Below are 18,908 nucleotides of genomic sequence, written 5' to 3'. Positions count from 1 at the left end.
CAATAGATTATATAGGTATGTTGAAGACAGATTTTACAATATGTTCAAATGCAAAATGACTACTTTTTTTGGATGCCTTTATAATTTAAATTACAGATGGAGCTGGGGTTCAGGAAGGTTTGGTTTGCTCTTAAATTTGCTATGGCAGAATGATTCTAGAGAACTCAGAAAAAGGGCATTTGTTTTAAAATGTAGATTTGTGAAGGCTCCTTTCTAGATCACTTCAGTCAGGCTGGGTTAAGCCTCCACAGCTTGAAAACCAGTGTTCCAACTTAGAAAAGTTGGTCCACTGAAGAAACTGTTTTTCAACATTCATTAATTTTGCAAACTTTCTTTGCTGTGATGTGGGTAAGCACCAAAATACTAACTGTGACTATGGTATTCAGTTCTATGCCCTGATCAGACCCAGACTATTTTCTACTAGAAAAACAACATGAAGTCAATGTCACAGAAAAAATAAATTCTCAGAAGGCAAATTATGTTGTACAAAATTATGTTTGTAAAGGGTTTAATCTATTCATTAAGAGCATTCATTTTTATAGAACGAAGCAATAGAAGGTGAAAAATGTTCTGTAGTAAGATAGGTATTTTATCAGAGAATAATATAGGAGTCAAAAGTGCTGGCCGTGAGAAAGGCCCTGTCGCCGACTTCCCAATTAGAGGACAGCAGTCCCACGTGAATCCCACAAATGGCACAGGAGGGAGACTAATGCTGAAGGAAGAGATATTCCTGTGTCTCACTGTTAGCCTGGGCCCATCTGCTCTTCCCAAGGACAGAGCTATCTTCCTTCCAAAGTTCACTGTTCCTTTCAAATGAAGCATTACCTTCTACAGTTTTATGGTATTCAGTGGGAAAAAGGACACTGAGTTACAGGTTAAGTATGGCTGTATTAGAAATACTTTCCCCTCCTTCCCCCAAATTTAATACACTAATTTAATTTATAGGATGCTACTGCTTCCTGAGACTAAAATTCTATTCCTAGAGTGAATATCATTTTGTTTGTGATGACAGTGGTGATTAATTATTTTCCTTCTCATTCTGTGTGTGTATTTTAACTTGAAAAAATCTCAAACCTAGGGAGAATAAAGAGTTCTATATATTCATTACACAGCTTCAACAATTATCAATGTTTTGCCATCCTTGTTTTATTTATTACCTCCAGGGTTTTTTGTTTCTTTTTTGATAGAGTATTTTAAATAAAGTTTCAGACATCACTTTGGTATATAAATCACTAATACGGGCTATTTCTTAAAAATAAAGCCCTAACACCTTTGTTACACTTACTAATACTGACAGTTATAAAATCCAGTCAACATTCAGATTTCCCCAATTATCTCAAAAAAAATTTTTTTTACAGTTGGCTTGTTCACATTAGGATCCAAACAAGTTCCACACATTGCATTCGGTTTATGTATCTCTTAAGTCTCTCTCTCCCTCTCTACTTTTGAGGTACAAATGACACATATCTTAAATCTCTTTTAATCTAAAAAAAGGTAGCCACTTTTCCTCCACTCCCCCCTTATTGCTATTCATTTGTTGAAGAAACTGGGTCATTTGTACTGTAGAATCTCCCCCATTCTGGGTAGTGATGTCATTTAATATGTTCTTCTGGCGCTTGTATTTACTGTAAATGAGCAGTTAGATCTAGAGGCTTATTATTACATTATTTTGGTATTTTATAACACATACTTTAGGGGAATAATGGAAAGTTTTCTAAAGTTTGGATTCAGGAAAATGAGACCTGAAAAGAAACACATTTTTGCTAATGAACTAGACTAAGGAAAAAAGGCTGAGACTTCAACCTGGTATGTTCTTGCTTTCATCATGCATTTATTGTAGTCACAGTAACAGTGATACAACCTTAAAAATGCGTGGGTTTGAAAATAAACCCCCAAACACATCACAAATGAATTATGATTCTTATTTCCATGAAAAGTATGACATTTATTTCTTCCTTCTTTCTTACAGTTAAACTGACTATATATTGTGAAAAAGCCACTCCCTGTCACTAAATGTAAAACGGACACTTAGAAACACTAGTAATAGTACACGATCAAGAGGGAGAATTATCACAGTTATCTTACATTTGTATTTGAATCCTAACATTACCTAACCTTTTTGCTTTAAAGAAAGCTTATAGAAAGTTACCTTAAAAAAAGACTGAAAAGGGGGGCACAGCATGCAGCACAAGTCCCAGGGAAAAAGTGAACAAAGCTATTAATAAAGTGTGTGGGTGATTTTTATTTATATAGATGAGAATGTTTTATGTATGATTTTCTAAAGGTTATGCAAGAACCAATTGTACTGAATTGTAATAAAACTGCTCCATACTGAGAATTTTCCTGACACGTTGCCAGTTCATCTTAGTGGAGGCTGGAAACAATAAGGTTTCTTATTGCCCTTATCCTGAGTTCATACTGGAGAAAGCTAATTTGATCTCTATTAAGACATACAATGTAAAAGAAAAATTAAACATTTCATTTTTTGTGTCTGGAAAATACACAAAGGCAGGGAAAGATGAAACTGCCCTTATTGTATGCTAGTGAAAAACACTTTATAAAAAACAACCTTGCCTTACAGAATCAATAATGTTAAAGATATTTGAGGTATATCTGATTATGTCTTCACACTTATATTTTCAACTTAATTTACATGCAGGTATTTTACTGATGATACAACTATCACTAAATACTAAAGTGAATAAAGATAATAAAGTGAATTCATAGTCCTAGAGGACTAAGAAAAATCATCTGTGTTGTGATGAACATGAAGTATTAGAAGTCAGCACTATGTTCTAAAGAAGTTATGAGAATATGAACGCTCTTGAAAAGTTGTGCATCCATGAACCTCAAAAACAGTATGTTGAGTCAAAGAAGTCAGACACAGAAGAACACATACTGTATGATTCCATTTATATGAACTTCATGAACAGGTAAAAGTAATATATGGGATTAGAAATGAGAGTAGTAGTTGTAGGTGGAGGATGCCAACTGGAAGGGGATAGAAGGGTATTTACCAGGGTGACAGCAATGCTCTATGCTCTGTATTTGTCAGAAACATTGGTTACATGGGTGCATACATTTGTCAAACTCAATCTACACTTAAGACCAGTGCATTTTACTTAAAAATAAATTAAATCAGTCAACAGTAATTACTGAATGACTGAGTTACTATAGACTCTCACTACATTTCTATACTAGATCTCTCTCAAACTATGGAGAGAGCCCTGCATAGGGAATTTCAACTTATTCTTCCCTAGTATATAACATAGAAAGTGATTTTACAAATCAGTATGTATTATTGAGGGCTTATTATTTTATCTCACTAGGTACTTGAAAATAAAGAATGGAGAACTTGGTTTTTGCCTTCAAGCTTATAATCTTTTTTGGGAAAATTAGTTAATATAAAAGAATAGGAAAAATATAAATTGTAAATTTGTGTTATAAGATATATTCAGAGAATAAGATGATAAACAGTGATGTTTAGTATAGTTAGCAAAGCCTAACTCTTCAGCCACTCACTAAACTATTATTTAGTAAGCATGTGCATTGTGGAAAGCATTGGGAATACAAAGATAAATAAGATACAGTACATATTTCAGAAAAGCAATACTTTCTAGGAAAGAACTAGAAACTGAGTTTGACTTTCAAACTCATAGGATTTAGAGAAAGGTAAAAAATATGGCATTATAAATGAGTGGAACATGACGAAGGTTCATGTTAACTTAAGTTTGATTTGGGTAGAATTAATATTTACTAGGTAGACTACATTTCATTCATTCTCCTTTACCCAGGTAATCAGTAGTTAATTTCCTTTACTTGAAGTTGGCAGACCTTGAGTAGATGGAATGATATTAACAGGAAGAGTCATGTAAAAGAGAGTTATGATTGGGATCTGAGAATCATAATACCCCTTTGAGATTAGGGGAGGTGTAGCCTCCACTAGCCCCACATATGCCTTTAACACAGAGCAGAGCCATTTACTGACAGAACAGGATTGCAATTAATTTGTTAATGTCAATGGAATTTCAAGGCATAGCCACTCTAACAACACATTTAATCACTGAATTGTAATAGTGCTTATAAATAGTTCAAAATGAGTAACCATCTGTAGTCACTTAAAATAGCCAAAATTTAAAGTACTAATCAAGAACATCAATTTGACCTTTGAAACACTATGAATTGACAAGTTTTACTGAATAATCTCTTTAATAGGTCAATATTTCTTTTTAGATAATTAGTTTTCTCATGCATTTAAAAACATGTATGTTCCCGACTTATCAAATTTTTTTTAAACTTCTTATTTTATGTTATATTTTTTTAAATTTAATTTTTATTTTTGGCTGCATTGGGTCTTCGTTGCTGTGCGCGGGCTTTCTCTGGTTGCAGCGAGTGGGCCTCTCACTGCGGTGGCGTCTCTTGTTGCAGAGCACAGGCTCTACGCACGCGGGCTTCAGTAGTTGCAGCACGCGGGCTCTAGAGCGCAGGCTCAGTAGTTGTGGTGCACGGGATTAGTTGCTCTGCGGCATGTGGGATCTTCCTGGACCAGGGCTCAAACCCACATCCCCTGCACTGGCAAGCGGATTTTTATCCACTGCACCACCGGGGAAGTCCCTAAAACTTTTTATTTTATATTGGAGTATAGCCGATTAACAATGCTGTGATAGTTTCAGGTACACCACAGAGCGACTCAGCCATACACATACATGTATCCCTTCCCCCCCAAACTCCCCTCCCATCCAGGTTGCCACATAACAGTAAGCAGAGTTCCCTGTGCTATAACAGTAGGTCCTGGTTGGTTATGCGTTTTAAATACAGCAGTGTGTACATGTCAATCCCAAACTCCCTAACTATCCCTTCCCTCCACCCTTCCTCCCTGGTAACCATATGTTTGTTCTCTCCCTTCCTCCCTGGTAACCATATGTTTGTTCTCTAAGTCTGTAAGTCTGTTTCTGTTTTGTAAATAAGTTCATTTGTATCATTTCTTTTTAGTTTCTGTGTATAAGCGATATCATATGACATTTCTCTTTCTCTGACTTACTTCACTCAGTATGACAATCTCTAGGTCCATCTATGTTGCTGCAAATGGCATTATTTCATTATTTTTTATGGCTGAGTAACTACTGACAAGGGCTTAATTTTCAAAATATACAAAGAGTTCATACATCTCAATAACAAAAAACCACACAACTACATATTAAAGGAGAGGAGAAGTGGTGCCTGCCTAACTTTCCTTTTTATTTTGAGGTCGATCCTTTATTAGTTTTAATATCCACCTATTTGAAGAGTTTAGCTTTAAAGGGATTCTGGTAACACAAATACTTTTTCTGTAGTAGAATTATGTTGAAGGATTTAAAAAAAATTCTGCCATCAGATGTAGGGCTATCTCAGTAGCTATCCTGGGAGGATTCAACTTCTTCAAGGAGTTACATAAAAGAACTCCGTAACAGATAAGGGCGGGATGTGCCAGAAGGGCAACTGAGTTTATCATCTTTCTTTCTAAACAAAGTCCCTCCAGCATGCTCCAGCATGCTCCTAGGTGTCCTTCTAGTACAAGCTTATGATCAGACAATTATTTTGTTAAATTTCCCAAACATATTCTCAAGCAACAAAAATTCCTCCAACATGATAGGTTGATGGAAAGATGGAGGAGCAGCATGTGGGAGTACTACTGCAGGAAACTGCTATTAGTACTACAGCTTAGTGTAATATTCTTCGACAAAAATTAAATCAAGACTTAGGGGAAATAAGGCAAGGAAAAGAGCACTGATATGTAAACAAATGTTTGCAACAAGTATAAAATAATACTTTCCTCAATTTAAGCTATTATTAATTTTCATATTGTTTAAATGCACTAAAACCTTTGGCGTACACAAGACTGGTTAGAGAAACCTGAAACATTAAGTACCAATCATCATTTTAGCTGTCAGTGGTATGGCTGGATCTCATACTTAAGCGTTATAAAGAAAAAGAAATTTTGTATATGTCAAGAATATGCAGTGATACCATTTTGCATTTAAAATTTACTTTGATTAAAAACGTGAAATTTACCATATTATCATATAGAGTCAGTTCCAAATATTCTTAAAATTAAGTTTAAAAAAATGGCAGGGGGCTTCCCTGGTGGCGCAGTGGTTGAGAGTCCGCCTGCCGATGCAGGGGACATGGGTTTGTGCCCCGGTCCAGGAAGATCCCACATGCCGCGGAGCGGCTGGGCCCGTGAGCCATGGCCGCTGAGCCTGCGTGGCCGGAGCCTGTGCTCTGAAATGGGAGAGGCCACAACAGTGAGAGGCCTGTGTACTGCCCAAAAAAAAAAAAATGGCAGGGACTTCCCTGGTGGCACAGTGGTTAAGAATCCTCCTGCCAATGCAGGGGACACAAGTTTGTGCCCTGGTCTGGGAAGATCCCACATGCCACAGAGCAACTAAGCCCATGCACCACAACTACTGAGCCCGTGCTCTAGAGGCCGTGAGCCACAACTACTGAGCCCATGTGCCACAACTACTGAAGCCTGTGCGCCTAGAGCCTGTGATCTGCAACGAGAAGCCACCACAATGAGAAGCTCGCATACTGCAACAAAGAGTAGCCCCTGCTCGCCACAACTAGAGAAAGTCCACGCACAGCAACAAAGACCCAACACAACCAAAAATAAATAAATAAATAAATAAATTTAAAAGATCATTTTAAAAAATGGCAAAGTAACTTTAAATATATAGCAACTTAAACCTAAAAAAACAAAAGTCAAATAATTAGTACAATATGAATCTTATGTTAACAAATTTCGAATCAATGTTTCTTCACTTTTGCTTTTACAACTTTTAGGCTTCAGTCCAATACATGAAGAGCCTGAAATTCCTCCCATTCTCACAACAAGAAAAAAGCTGAAAAAAGTGAACATCAATAAATCTTATAGATCTATCGGAGAATTGAGATCACAGAGCAAATCACTGCCCCCAAATGGGAGAGACAGGTGATACAGAGACTCAGTTTACCGAGACCAGAAACCAACAGAGCCAGCAATTGGTAGAAATACTTAAAGGATAACTGACTATTCTTGGAGACTGAGCAAGGACTAGCTTGAGAGATGAAAACTCCTGGGGGCTCAACCTTAAAGGGGCCCCAACACTTCTGTGAGTTTTACTTCCAGAAGCCCCACTAGGTTCTCACTGTGAACATCAAATAACAATGCCCTTGTACTTCCAACAGTGGGAAGGGAAAAGTAATCATCTTGAAATACGCCCAGAGCATTTTGTTGTCCTGAACAAATGCTTACCCTCAAAGGAAGCTATTTCACCAGAGCCTAACCTATGTGGGTGAAGAAAAAAAGCTGAGAAGTGGGGGAAAAAAACCTGAGAAACACATGTGAAGGTTACAGCCCAGGGGCAGAAGCTCACTAAAAAACTGAAACCTAGTCACAGGATTATAGAATGCTTCCCCTCCCCTCATATCTTACCACTACAACAGTAGGGCTCCTGTAAAATAACATAAGATTACAACTGAAGCCAGGCTCAGCCTATTAACAGAGTCTGTAGGGAAACCCAAAGATAACAGAGGAGACCAAAACAATGACACCAGAGGATATTTATCCTCTAAAATCTACAGCTATAGCAAAGAGTAAATACAACCTAACTCCTAGCCAGATAAACATAAAACCTCACACTAAAGGCCTATTTATCTCAGTTCTGTCTACCTGATACACCATGTCTGGCTTTCAACAAAAAATTACAAGTATGATAAGAGGCAAAAACCACAGTCGGGAAAGCAAAGCAAGCATCAGAATCAAGCTCAGCTATAATGAAGATTCTGGAATTATCAGATTGGGAATCTAAAATAACTAAGATTCATATGCTAAGGGCTCTAATGGAAAAAGTGGACAACATGCAAAACAGATAGGTACTGTAAGCAGAGAAATGGAAACTCTGAGAAAGAATCTAATGGAAATGACAGAAATAAAAAACACTAATAGAAATGAAGAATGCTTTTGATGAGGTCATCAGTAGACTAGGCATAACTGAGGAAAGAATCAGTAAGCTTTAAGATAGGTCAATAGAAACTTCTCAAACTGAACAGAAAATTAAAAAAAAAAAAGGGAACCCAGAATATCCAAAAACTGTAGGACAATTACAAAAGGTGTAACATATGTACAACAGGAATACCAGAAGGGAAAGAGAGAAGACAGAAAAGAACAGAAAAAAATATTTGAAATAATAATGGCTGAGATTTCTCAAGACTAATGATAGACACCAAACCACAAATCCAGGAAGCTCAGAGAACATGGAGCAGGATAAATACCAAAAATCTGTACCTGGGTATATGATATTCAAACTGCAGAAAATCAAAGATGAAGAGAAAATCTTGAAAGATGTCAGAGGGGGAAAAAAACCTTACCAAGAGAGGAACAAGGATAAGAATCATGAGACTTCTCTTAAGAAACCATGCAAGCAAGAGGAGAGTGGAGTGAAATATTTAAAGGTTGAAAGGAAAAACCTACGAACATAGAAATTATCCAGTATCCAGTAAAATTATCCTTCAAAAGTGAAGAAGAAATACTTTCTCAGGCAAACAAAAATTGAGGAACATGTTACTAGTAGACCTGCCTTTCAAGAAATATTAAAAAGAAGTTATTCAGAAAGAAGGAAATGACATAGATCAGAAACTTAGATCTACATAAAGAAAGAGCATTTGAGAAGAAATAAAAGATACTATTCAAAATAATAACAGCAAGAATAAACTGGATGCATTATAACTTATGGATAAATGAAATGTATGACAGTAATGTTATAAGAGACAGGAGAAAGGAACTGTGTTATATAACAGATATTGGTTTACTCTGTTATAAGGTACTGGCACTACTCATGAAGTGGTACAGTGTTATTTGTAAGTGGACTTAGATTAGCTGTAAATGTACACTGCAAATTCTAGGGCAACAACTAACATTTTTTAAAAATTAAGCATAATTGATATGCTAAGAGAGGAGAGAAAATGGAATCACATAAAATACTCAATTAAAACCAGAGAAAGCAGAGAGTGGAAGACAAAAACAAAGAACAAGGGGGCTTCCCTGGTGGCGCAGTGGTTGAGAGTCCGCCTGCCGATGCGGGGGACACGGGTTCGTGCCCCAGTCCGGGAAGATCCCACATGCCATGGAGCAGCCGGGCTTGTGAGCCGTGGCTGCTGGGCCTGCGTGTCCGGAGCCTGTGCTCTGTGGTGGGAGAGGCTGCGGCAGTGAGAGGCCCGCATACCGCAAAAAAAAAACAAAGAACAAGGACAACAAATAGAAAACAATTATAAATATGGCAGATTTTAATCCAATTATGTCAATAATAGATAGAAAAAGATCTGACTCTGTGTTGTCTACACAAACCCAAGTTAAATATAAAGACACAGAGAGAGAGATTAAAGGAAAGATATGGAGAAAGATATACCATGCTAACACTAATAAAATAAAGCTGGAGTATTACATTGTTTTCAGATAAAGCAGATTTCAGACCAAGGAAATTTATCAAGGATAAAGAAAGACAATTACATAATGAAAAAGGGGCTTATTCTCCAAGACATAACAATCCCAAATGTATATGCACCTAACAACAGAGCATTAAAATATGTGAGGCCAAAACTAACATAAGTGTTTTTAGAAATAGACAAATCTCCAACTACAGTTGGAGACTTCAGTGCTCCTCTCTCAGAAATGGACAGATCCAGCAGGCAGAAAATCAGCAGGATATAGTTGAACAGCACCATCTATCAACCTGATCTAGTTGTTATTTATTGAGTACTTCAGCTAACAACAGCAGAATACACATACTTAAGCTCATATGGCAGCAGTCCCCAACCTTTCTGGCACCAGGGACCAGTTTCATGGAAAACAATTTTAACACGGACGGGGGGTGGGGGGTGGGATGGTATGGTTCAGGCGGTAATGCGAGTGATGGGGAGCAATGGGGAGCGGCAGATGAAGCTTCGCTTGCTCACCTACCACTCACCTCCTGCCGTGTGGCCCAGTTCCTAACAGGCTGCGGACCGGTACTGGTCCACGGCCCAGGGGTTGGGGACCCCTGTCATATGGAACAGTCACCAAGACCACATGCTGAGCCATAACCTTAGCATATACCTTAATACTAAAAGAATAGAAATCATACAAAGAATGCTCTCAGACCAAAATGGAATTAAACTAGAAACGAATAACAGAATGATAGCCAGAAAATCCCCAAATATTTGGAGATTAAATAAACACACTCCTAAATAACACTCAGATAGAAGAAGTCTCAAGAGAAACTTAATATTTTGAACTAAATGAAAATGAAAATACAACTGTTGTATAATAAAGAACTCTGTCCCCAATTCGTGGAAGGGAGCCTCTAGATATCAGTTTTCTTGAGTGATAGGAGTGTCTTTGTTATTCATGGTGAGCCCCTAGATAGGTTTTGCCAAGGAGATGACTCAGGATGGGGCTGGCCACACCAGAAAGGCTAACCATGTGATTAAAGAGTTGGAGCTTTGAGCCACATATCAGCCTGACCTCTGGGGGAAGGGAAAGGGACGAGAGATTGAGTTCAACCACATGGCCAATTATTCAATGAATCATGCCCATGTAATTAAACCCTAATAAAAACTCTGGACAGCCTGGATGAGTTTCCCTCATTAACAATACTCTGTGCATATTGGTGTACGTCAATAGGTAAGGAAGATGACATGTCCAGACCCGTGGAGAGAGGACACTGAAGCTACGTGTTTGGGGTAGGGAGAGGCAAGGAAATTTTGTGTTAAAGTGTGAAATTTTCATTGCCTAGGACTGGGGGAGACTGGGGACTGGGGATAAGAACTGAGAGGCGTGGCGTTTCATTTTGAGGAAATGAAAATGTTCTAAAATTGACTGTGGTAATGGATGTACAACTCTGTGAATATACAAATTCAAAGCCATTGAATTGTATACTTCAAATGGATGAACTGTATTGTATGTAAATTATAACTCAATAAAGCTATTAAAAACACTTGCTCAAGGAAATGAAAAGACAAGCCACAGACTTGGAGAAAATATCTGCAGAAGACATATCTGATAAAGGACTGATACCACAAATATATAAAGAATTCTTAAAACTCAACAATAAGAAAGCAAATAACCCAGTTTAAAAAAATGGGCCAAAGGCCTAACAGATACCTCTCCAAGAAGATATACAGATGGCAAATAAGCTTATGAATAGATGTGCTGCATAACATGTCATCAGGGAAATGAAAAATAGAACAATGAGATACCACTACATACCTACTAGAATGACCAAAATTCCTAACACGGACAATGCCAAATGCTGGTGAGGCTGTGGAGCTACAGGAACTCTCATTCATTGTTGGTGGGAATGTAAAATGGTGCAACTACCTTGGATCAGTTTGGCAGTTTCTTATAAAACTAAATATACTCTTACCACATGATCCAGCAATCACATTCCAAAAACCTGCACATAGATGTTTATAGCAGCTTTATTCGTAACTGCCAAAACATGGAAGCAACCAAGATGTCCTTCAGCAGGTGAATGGATCAATAAACTGGTATGTCCAGACAATGTGCTATTATTCAGCACTAAAAACAAATACACTATCAAGCCATGAAGAGACATGGAGGAACCTTAAATGCATATTACTAAGTGAAAGAAGCCAATCTGAAAAGGCCACATACTATAGATTCCAACCTTCAGGAAAAGGTGAAACTATGGAGACAGTAAAAAGATCAGTGGTTGTTAGGGGTTAGAGGGGAGCGGGGGAGGGATACTCCAAGCACAGATGATTTTTTAGGGCAGTGAAACTACTCTGTATGATACTATAATGGTGGATACATGCCATTATACATTTGTCCAAACCCATGGAATGTACAACACCAAGGGTGAGCCCTAAGGTAAACTGTGGACTTTGGGTGATAATGATGTGTCAATGTAGGTTCATCAACTATAACAAATGTACCACTCTGATGGGGGATGCTGATAATGGGGGAGGCTATGTATTTGTGGAGGCAGGTGGTATATGGGAACTCTCTGTGCTTTTCTCTCAATTTTGCTATGAACCTAAAACTGCTCTTAAAAAAAAGTCTTTTAAGAAAAAACACAAATAAGACTGAAACAAAACAAACAAAAAGATTAAGTAGTAGACATACAGATATCTGTGACCATTAAATCTCCAAAAGCCAAACAAAACAAAACAAAACAAAAACACCCACTTGCCTTGTTGAAAACCCCCACTGTGGATTTAAAAAATGATGTTTAATTTCAATATACATTAAAAACATGAGTAAGTAACAGAAGGTAAGAGGCAATGATAAGAGTAAGGGCTGGGCTTCCCTGGTGGTGCAGTGGTTGAGAATCTGCCTGCCAATGCAGGGGACACGGGTTCGAGCCCTGGTCTGGGAAGATCCCACATGCCACGGAGCAGCTAAGCCTGTGCGCCACAACTGCTGAGCCTGCGCCCTGGAACCTGCGAGCCACAACTAGAGCCCGTGTGCTGCAACTACTGAAGCCCACGCGCCTAGAGCCCATGCTTCGCAGTGGAAGAGGCCACCACAATGAGAAGCCTGCGCACCACAACAAAGAGTAGCCCCCACTCACCGCAACTGGAGAAGGCCCATGCACAGCGGTGAGGACCCAACACAGCCAAGGATAAATGAATAAATTTATTTCAAAAAAACAAAAACAAAAAACAATAACCTAATCTTAACCTTAAGAAGCAAACTAAAACCAAAGCAAAAAGAAAGAAAGGAATAATAGATATTGGGGTGAAAATTTATGAAATAGAGAATAAAATACAATAGAGAACATCAACAACAACAACAACAACGAAGAGTAAGGGCTACAGAGTATAAACAAAAGGCTGGTGGGTCAGGCATTTAGTTATGTTGTAATATAAAAATATTTTATAAAAATTCAGTCACCACTGAAGCTTATAAGTTTTATATATAATTTTGATATATCTAGAGTGGACAAAAACTTATAAAGTTAAGATGATCTTATCAGTAGAAAAGATATTCTAAACCAGCTTAGCCAAAAGAAGCATTTTGATTGCCTAATTTAACTTTGTAAAGGAGAAGTAAATCTTATAGCTGGTCTCTGTAAACCTCACAGCTGGAATGTTCTAACAGCACCTTGCAGTTTCCAGTGATCAAAGTAAGTTACTTTATGTACTCAACTAAGAATTTCATAATAGAAATAATGTAACAGCAGGGGGTGCAGTTATCATGAAATAATTACACTCCTGGGAGATTACAGGCACAAGGCTGTACCCCAGGGGTGTGATTATCCCACGATAACCGTATCCACTGAAATTGCCTTATTGCAAAAATAATCTCTATTCACTGGTGAGACATTATTCAATAGGTGATTTTTTTAAATGAAAAGTTTTTAGCTTGAATCAGCAAGTGGATTAGGAAATTGGCCAGTTTATTATTCATTGCATTCAAATTTTGAATATAACATCATTATTTGCTTTCCTATTTGATACAGTAGAGTATTTTTGATTTGGTTTTGAGAAACCTTTAGGAGTTTCTAATAATGTTAGTTAAGTGGTATCGCTAAATTCAGGTCAAACTTTAAAAGGGATTAAGTGAGCAAAACCATTTAAAATAATTTATTTCTATGTATAAGTTTTAATTCCTCTAATATTCCTTTAAAAACTATAAATGTATAACCACTGTTAATATTTTAGTGTATCTCCTTCCAGGCATTTTTATTTTTCTGAAAGTATCTCTCTATATGTCTACCTAAACATATAAAGAGAAACATGAATGGAATCCATGTAATTACCTTGTTTTATAATGTTTATTTGACCAAATGTTGTAAACAACATCCATTCATTAAGAAATCTTCCTGTCATTTTTAATGGCTGCATAGTATAGTATTCCCCTGTGGCAATATCCCATAATTATTCACTTACATCCTTTTATTAGATATTTAGGTTCTCTACCTGTCTTACTATTATACACAATGCTTTACGACAAAAATCTTGGGACGTATCGATGATTATTTCTGTAGGATAAATTTATGACTGTGTAATATTAGTAAAACATAATTTAAACAAAAAAACAAGGTCCTGTTTCCCAAATCTTCTGTTGTTCTTACATACAGCTGAAGCTGATGGTTCTCAACGCTGACAGTGCATCAGAAATAGATCAGTAACTTTCATCATCTTATGTGGTATCACAGATGGTGAAAGTTACTGATCTATTTTTACCATAATCTTATCATAGAGTTCAGTGCTTTGAGGTATTCTTAGAAAAGTAAGACACAGGATTTAAGAGATTTAAAATACTGCTTCTTAATTTTTTTTTCTTTACTTGATATATCCTGGTATACCCTCATGTGTCAATAGCTTGTCAATATAGATCAATAGCTTGATTCATATATCTATATCTAATGGCTATATGGTATTCCATTTTGGCTATATTGGTATTCCAATTAATTCCGTAATTAATTTATTTTAAAAATTAGAAAAAATTTTTTGGCCACGCTGAGCATCATGCAGGATCTTAGTTCCCTAACCAGGGATTAAACCTGTGCACCCTGCAGTGGAAGCATGGAGTCTTAACCACTGGACCGCCAAGGAAGTCCCCATAATTAATTTTTTAAAAATACACCAATAGGGCTTCCCTGGTGGCACAGTGGCTAAGAATCCGCCTGCCAATGCAGGGGACACAGGTTCAGTCCCTGGTCCAGGAAGATCCCACATGCCATAGAGCAACTAAGCCCATGAGCCACAACTACTGAGCCTGTGCTCTAGAGCCCGCGAGCCACAACTACTGAAGCCCACGCACCTAGAGCCCGTGCTCTGCACCAAGAGAAGCCACTGCAATGAGAAGCCTGCACACTGCAACAAAGAGTAGCCCCCGCTTGCCACAACTAGAGAAAGCCCGTGCGCAGCAACGAAGACCCAATGCAGCCAAAAATAAATAAATAAAATAAACTTATATATGTAAAAAAATACATCAATAAAGTGTATGTGCCCGGTGCTATTCTAAGCACTACACGTGTATTAACTCATTTAGTTCTCTTAACAACCTTATGAGGTAGGTACTAGTATAATACCTATTTTACAGACACCGCAAACTGAGGCACAGAGCAGTTAGGCAGCTTGCTTAAAGTCACATGGCTACTAAGTAGAGAGCAGGGGTTCCAAATCAGGCATCTACGTACCTCCACACCTCCAGAGTCCGAACTTACAGTTCCTTCTGTGTGGGAGCTTGTTCCTTTTGCCTGAGATACCAAATGCTCTTCTCCCAGATCCTGCATGGTTGCATTTTTCTGTCTTCTAGGTCTCAGCCTAACATCACTTCCTCAGAGGGGCCCTTCCTGACCACCTCATCTAGTTATTCCCCATTTAGTTCTTATCACAGTGTCCAATGTAATTTTAATCACAGAATTTAAAAATACCTAGTACTTTCTTATTTATTAGTTTATTTTATGTCATTCCCAATAGAATGAAAGTAAGAACCTCTTCTGTCTTGCTACTGTGTTCCGAGAGCCTAGAAAAATGGCTGGCACAGAGTAAGCACTCCATACGTATTGTTGAATAAATGAGTGAGTTTATTTTACCAACACCTTATTGACAGACATTTAGGGTTATTTCTAATCTTTACTACTATTAACCTTTGAGCATCTACCTTATCACTTTCTTACTATAAATTCCTGAACGTTGAATTTCCAGTAAAACGATATGCATGTTCTTAAGGCTTTTGATACATATCATCAAATAACTCTTCAGAAAGGCTGCTCCAATTTATCAATAGTGGATTAAAATGTTCATTTTATCATACTTGCTCCAACACTGTATGTGTTTTTCTTTTAAACCTTTAGCGCTCGTTCTTTTTGTTGCTGTTAGTAGACTTTCTAATACAGATTCAAGAGAAAGCAGGTCTGTTAGTTACTAAATAAAGGGCTATACTAGTCTATGTATAGTCTACATCCTAGTCTCCTAGTATCCTGGAGTCTATCCTACTCATTCTCTCCAAGCAGAATCAAAGTAAGAAAAGGCTGAGGAACAAAGACGGCAACTGCCACTGCCTGCCCCTAGCCAACACAGGGGTCATGTAGCTGGAAGAACACCACAAGGATGGAGAAAGAATGAAGAAAGATGCAACCCCTTCCAGCAAACAGAATATACCTTTCAAACATAACAACAGATCACTGTGACTACCAAAATAACTGGTCAGAGATATTTGCGCCAGTGGGTTCTTCATCCTACTTTGCCCTCATTTTCTTTGGGGCTTTATTTCTTTGGGAGCTTCTCTCCCATCTTTCATCAGCTGAGTGAGGGCACGGGAGAGGGAGCATAGTATGTGGGTTTTAAGAGTACCTGCACTTAGGCATCAACAGGATGTTCTTTTGTCAGAGATTGCCAGACCAAGGTCTGTATGGCTATTTTCTCACTACTGAGCAGTTTTCCCTTTACCTAAGATGTTGGTTTTTAAACTTTTTTAAAGAGCAATAAGGATTTTAAAAAAATCAGTTGCAATATTGTGTCTGTACTTCCTCTAGCCATCCTGACACTCGTAACACCATTAATGAGACAGTGTCAAACCTGATAATGGATCAAATTCCTAAACTCCTAATATGAGAACTGGCATCTTGAATCCTACAGCCTGCATCTGGATTGCTGGAAGAAGCCCAATGTCTAGCTATAGAAGAGGGCTGAAGGTCATATGCTGATTGAGGGTGAACCCTGGGCTCAGAAGTGGCAGTGGAAGCCTCAGGGAGCCTAAAGAGGTGCAGAGGTTGGGGCTTCACGCCCAGAACGTTTGCTTCAATGCAGCAGCTCTGCCTTCATATGTTCTATACACTGGGATTACGTGTAGGATTTATTTTAAAAAATTAAAAAAAGGTTCTATAGCTGCTTAAAAAATTCTGAAAATCTCAAGTTATATTATCATCCTTATTTTAAAATGAAGAACTGAAACTCATAAAGGTGAAATGACTTAAGGTTACAGGGTTAAGCAGGTTATTGCTATTATGATTCACTATGAGTTACTGTTGGATTAGTGTGGCTGTCTCAACAACATACTAACAAGGCACTGACAAATGTAACTTAAAAGTTCTCAGTTTTAGTATCTTTTTATAAAAAGAACCCAAATGATCCAAACCAAATTAGACCAATTTTTCTTAAGTAGACAATAACATGCAGGAAGGTAAATAACTTTCAAGTAGAAATTAATTTTAATATATCTAACATCTTTTAAAACTCAATTTTGATTTTATCTCAGAAACAAAAAATACAATTGTTGAGGCTTTTGTCCAGCCCAGTTCTACAACTCGGAAGGACATGAATGTGAGAAATAGCCATTTCATCCTTCTATTTTTAGGTTACCAACCTGATAAACTATGTTTAACACATCTGTTACTTTTCAAATCAATTTCACAGGGCCCTTGGCTAAAAAAATTAAATTCTAATATACAGCATTTCAAATTCAAAACATATGATCAGAGTTTCCTGTTGACCACCACATTTTGGGAATATAACCTAACCCCCAAAAACCAAACCAAACCAAATCAAACCAATACCCAGAGAGACAAAAAAAAAAAAAAGTTATTTTAGTTTCCCTTGTTTGCCCTCTTATAAATTCTAAAACAAACAAATAAATTATGTCTAGTGCCTACCTGAGCCATCAGTGGGAACTGAACTTGCATTAATTCCAGAAAGACCAAACAACGGACATTCTCGATCTGTATTGACATGACCCCATTTGTGACATTTAATGCACCTCACATTTCGAACCTGAGAAATAGTAAACGTTAATTATTTTGGTTACTAAAATACTAATAATCTAACCCATGTTCAACTCCCCGCTCCTTAGCAGAGTTTAAGTTAAATTAGTCTTGTTTTTAAAAGATCTCCAGGGAAAGAGACTCTACAACTATATTTGGTAATGTAATTCAAACACTAAAATCTTTTATCATAAATTATGCCTAAAAGCTAAGCTGACTCCTATTTCTTTTTTCTAAAAATATTTATTTATTTACTTATTTGGCTGCATCATGTTTTAGTTGCAGCACATAGGATCTCCCTTGCGGCATGCAGGATCTTTCATTGCGGTGTGCAGGCCCTTCTTTGCAGCACGCTGGCTTCTCTCCAGTTGTGGCGTACGGGCTCAGCAGTTGCGGCGTGTGGGCTCTCTAGTTGTGGCACGCGGGCTCTAGAGTGCACGGGCTTACTTGCCCAGCAGCATGTGGGATCTTAGTTCCCCAACCAGGGATCGAACCCCTGTCCCCTGCATTGGAAGGTGGATTCTTTTTTTTTTAACATCTTTACTGGAGTATAATTGCTTTACAATGTTGTGTTAGTTTCTGCTGTATAACAAAGTGAATCAGCAATATGTATACATATATCCCCATATGCCCTCCCTCTTGCATCTCCCTCCCACCCTCCCTATCCCACCCCTCTAGGTGATCACAAAGCACTGAGCTGACATCCCTGTGCTATGTAGCTGCTTCCCACTAGCTATCTATTTTACATTTGGTAGTGTATATATGTCCATGCCACTCTCTCACTTCGTCCCAGTTTACCCTTCCTCCTCCCCATGTCCTCAAGTCAATTCTCTACGTCTGCGTCTTTACTCCAGTCCTGCCCCAGATTCACCAGAACCATTTTTTTTTTTTAGATTCCATATATACGTGTTAGCATACGGTATCTGTTTTTCTCTTTCCGCCTTACTTCACTCTGTATGACATACTCTAGGTCCATCCGCCTCACTACAAATAACTCAATTTCGTTTCTTTTTATGGCTGAGTAATATTCCATTGTATATATGTGCCGCATCTTCTTTATCCATTCATCTGTCGATGGACACTTAGGTTGCTTCCATGTCCTGGCTATTGTAAATAGTGCCACCATGAACACTGTGGCACATGGCTCTTTTTAAATTATGGTTTTCTCAGGGTATA

The 18,908-nt window shown here is 37.8% G+C and overlaps 1 protein-coding gene across 1 annotated transcript in view; it reads right to left on the bottom strand.

Moving 5' to 3' along the window:
* The window catches only part of CIR1 (corepressor interacting with RBPJ, CIR1), a 40,227-nt gene that overhangs the window by 6,387 nt on the left and 14,932 nt on the right, over positions 1–18,908 (bottom strand). The window contains exon 7 of the mRNA XM_067741506.1: positions 17,625–17,742. Within this exon, the coding sequence (XP_067597607.1) occupies positions 17,625–17,742 (118 nt within the window). The remainder of the gene's footprint in view (positions 1–17,624; positions 17,743–18,908) is intronic.

This window comes from Pseudorca crassidens, chromosome 6 (genome assembly GCF_039906515.1).
Source record: "Pseudorca crassidens isolate mPseCra1 chromosome 6, mPseCra1.hap1, whole genome shotgun sequence".
NCBI classification, from domain to species: Eukaryota; Metazoa; Chordata; class Mammalia; order Artiodactyla; family Delphinidae; genus Pseudorca; species Pseudorca crassidens.
The sequence above is the reverse complement of the archived record's forward strand: the minus strand, read 5'-3'. Positions and strand labels throughout refer to the sequence as shown.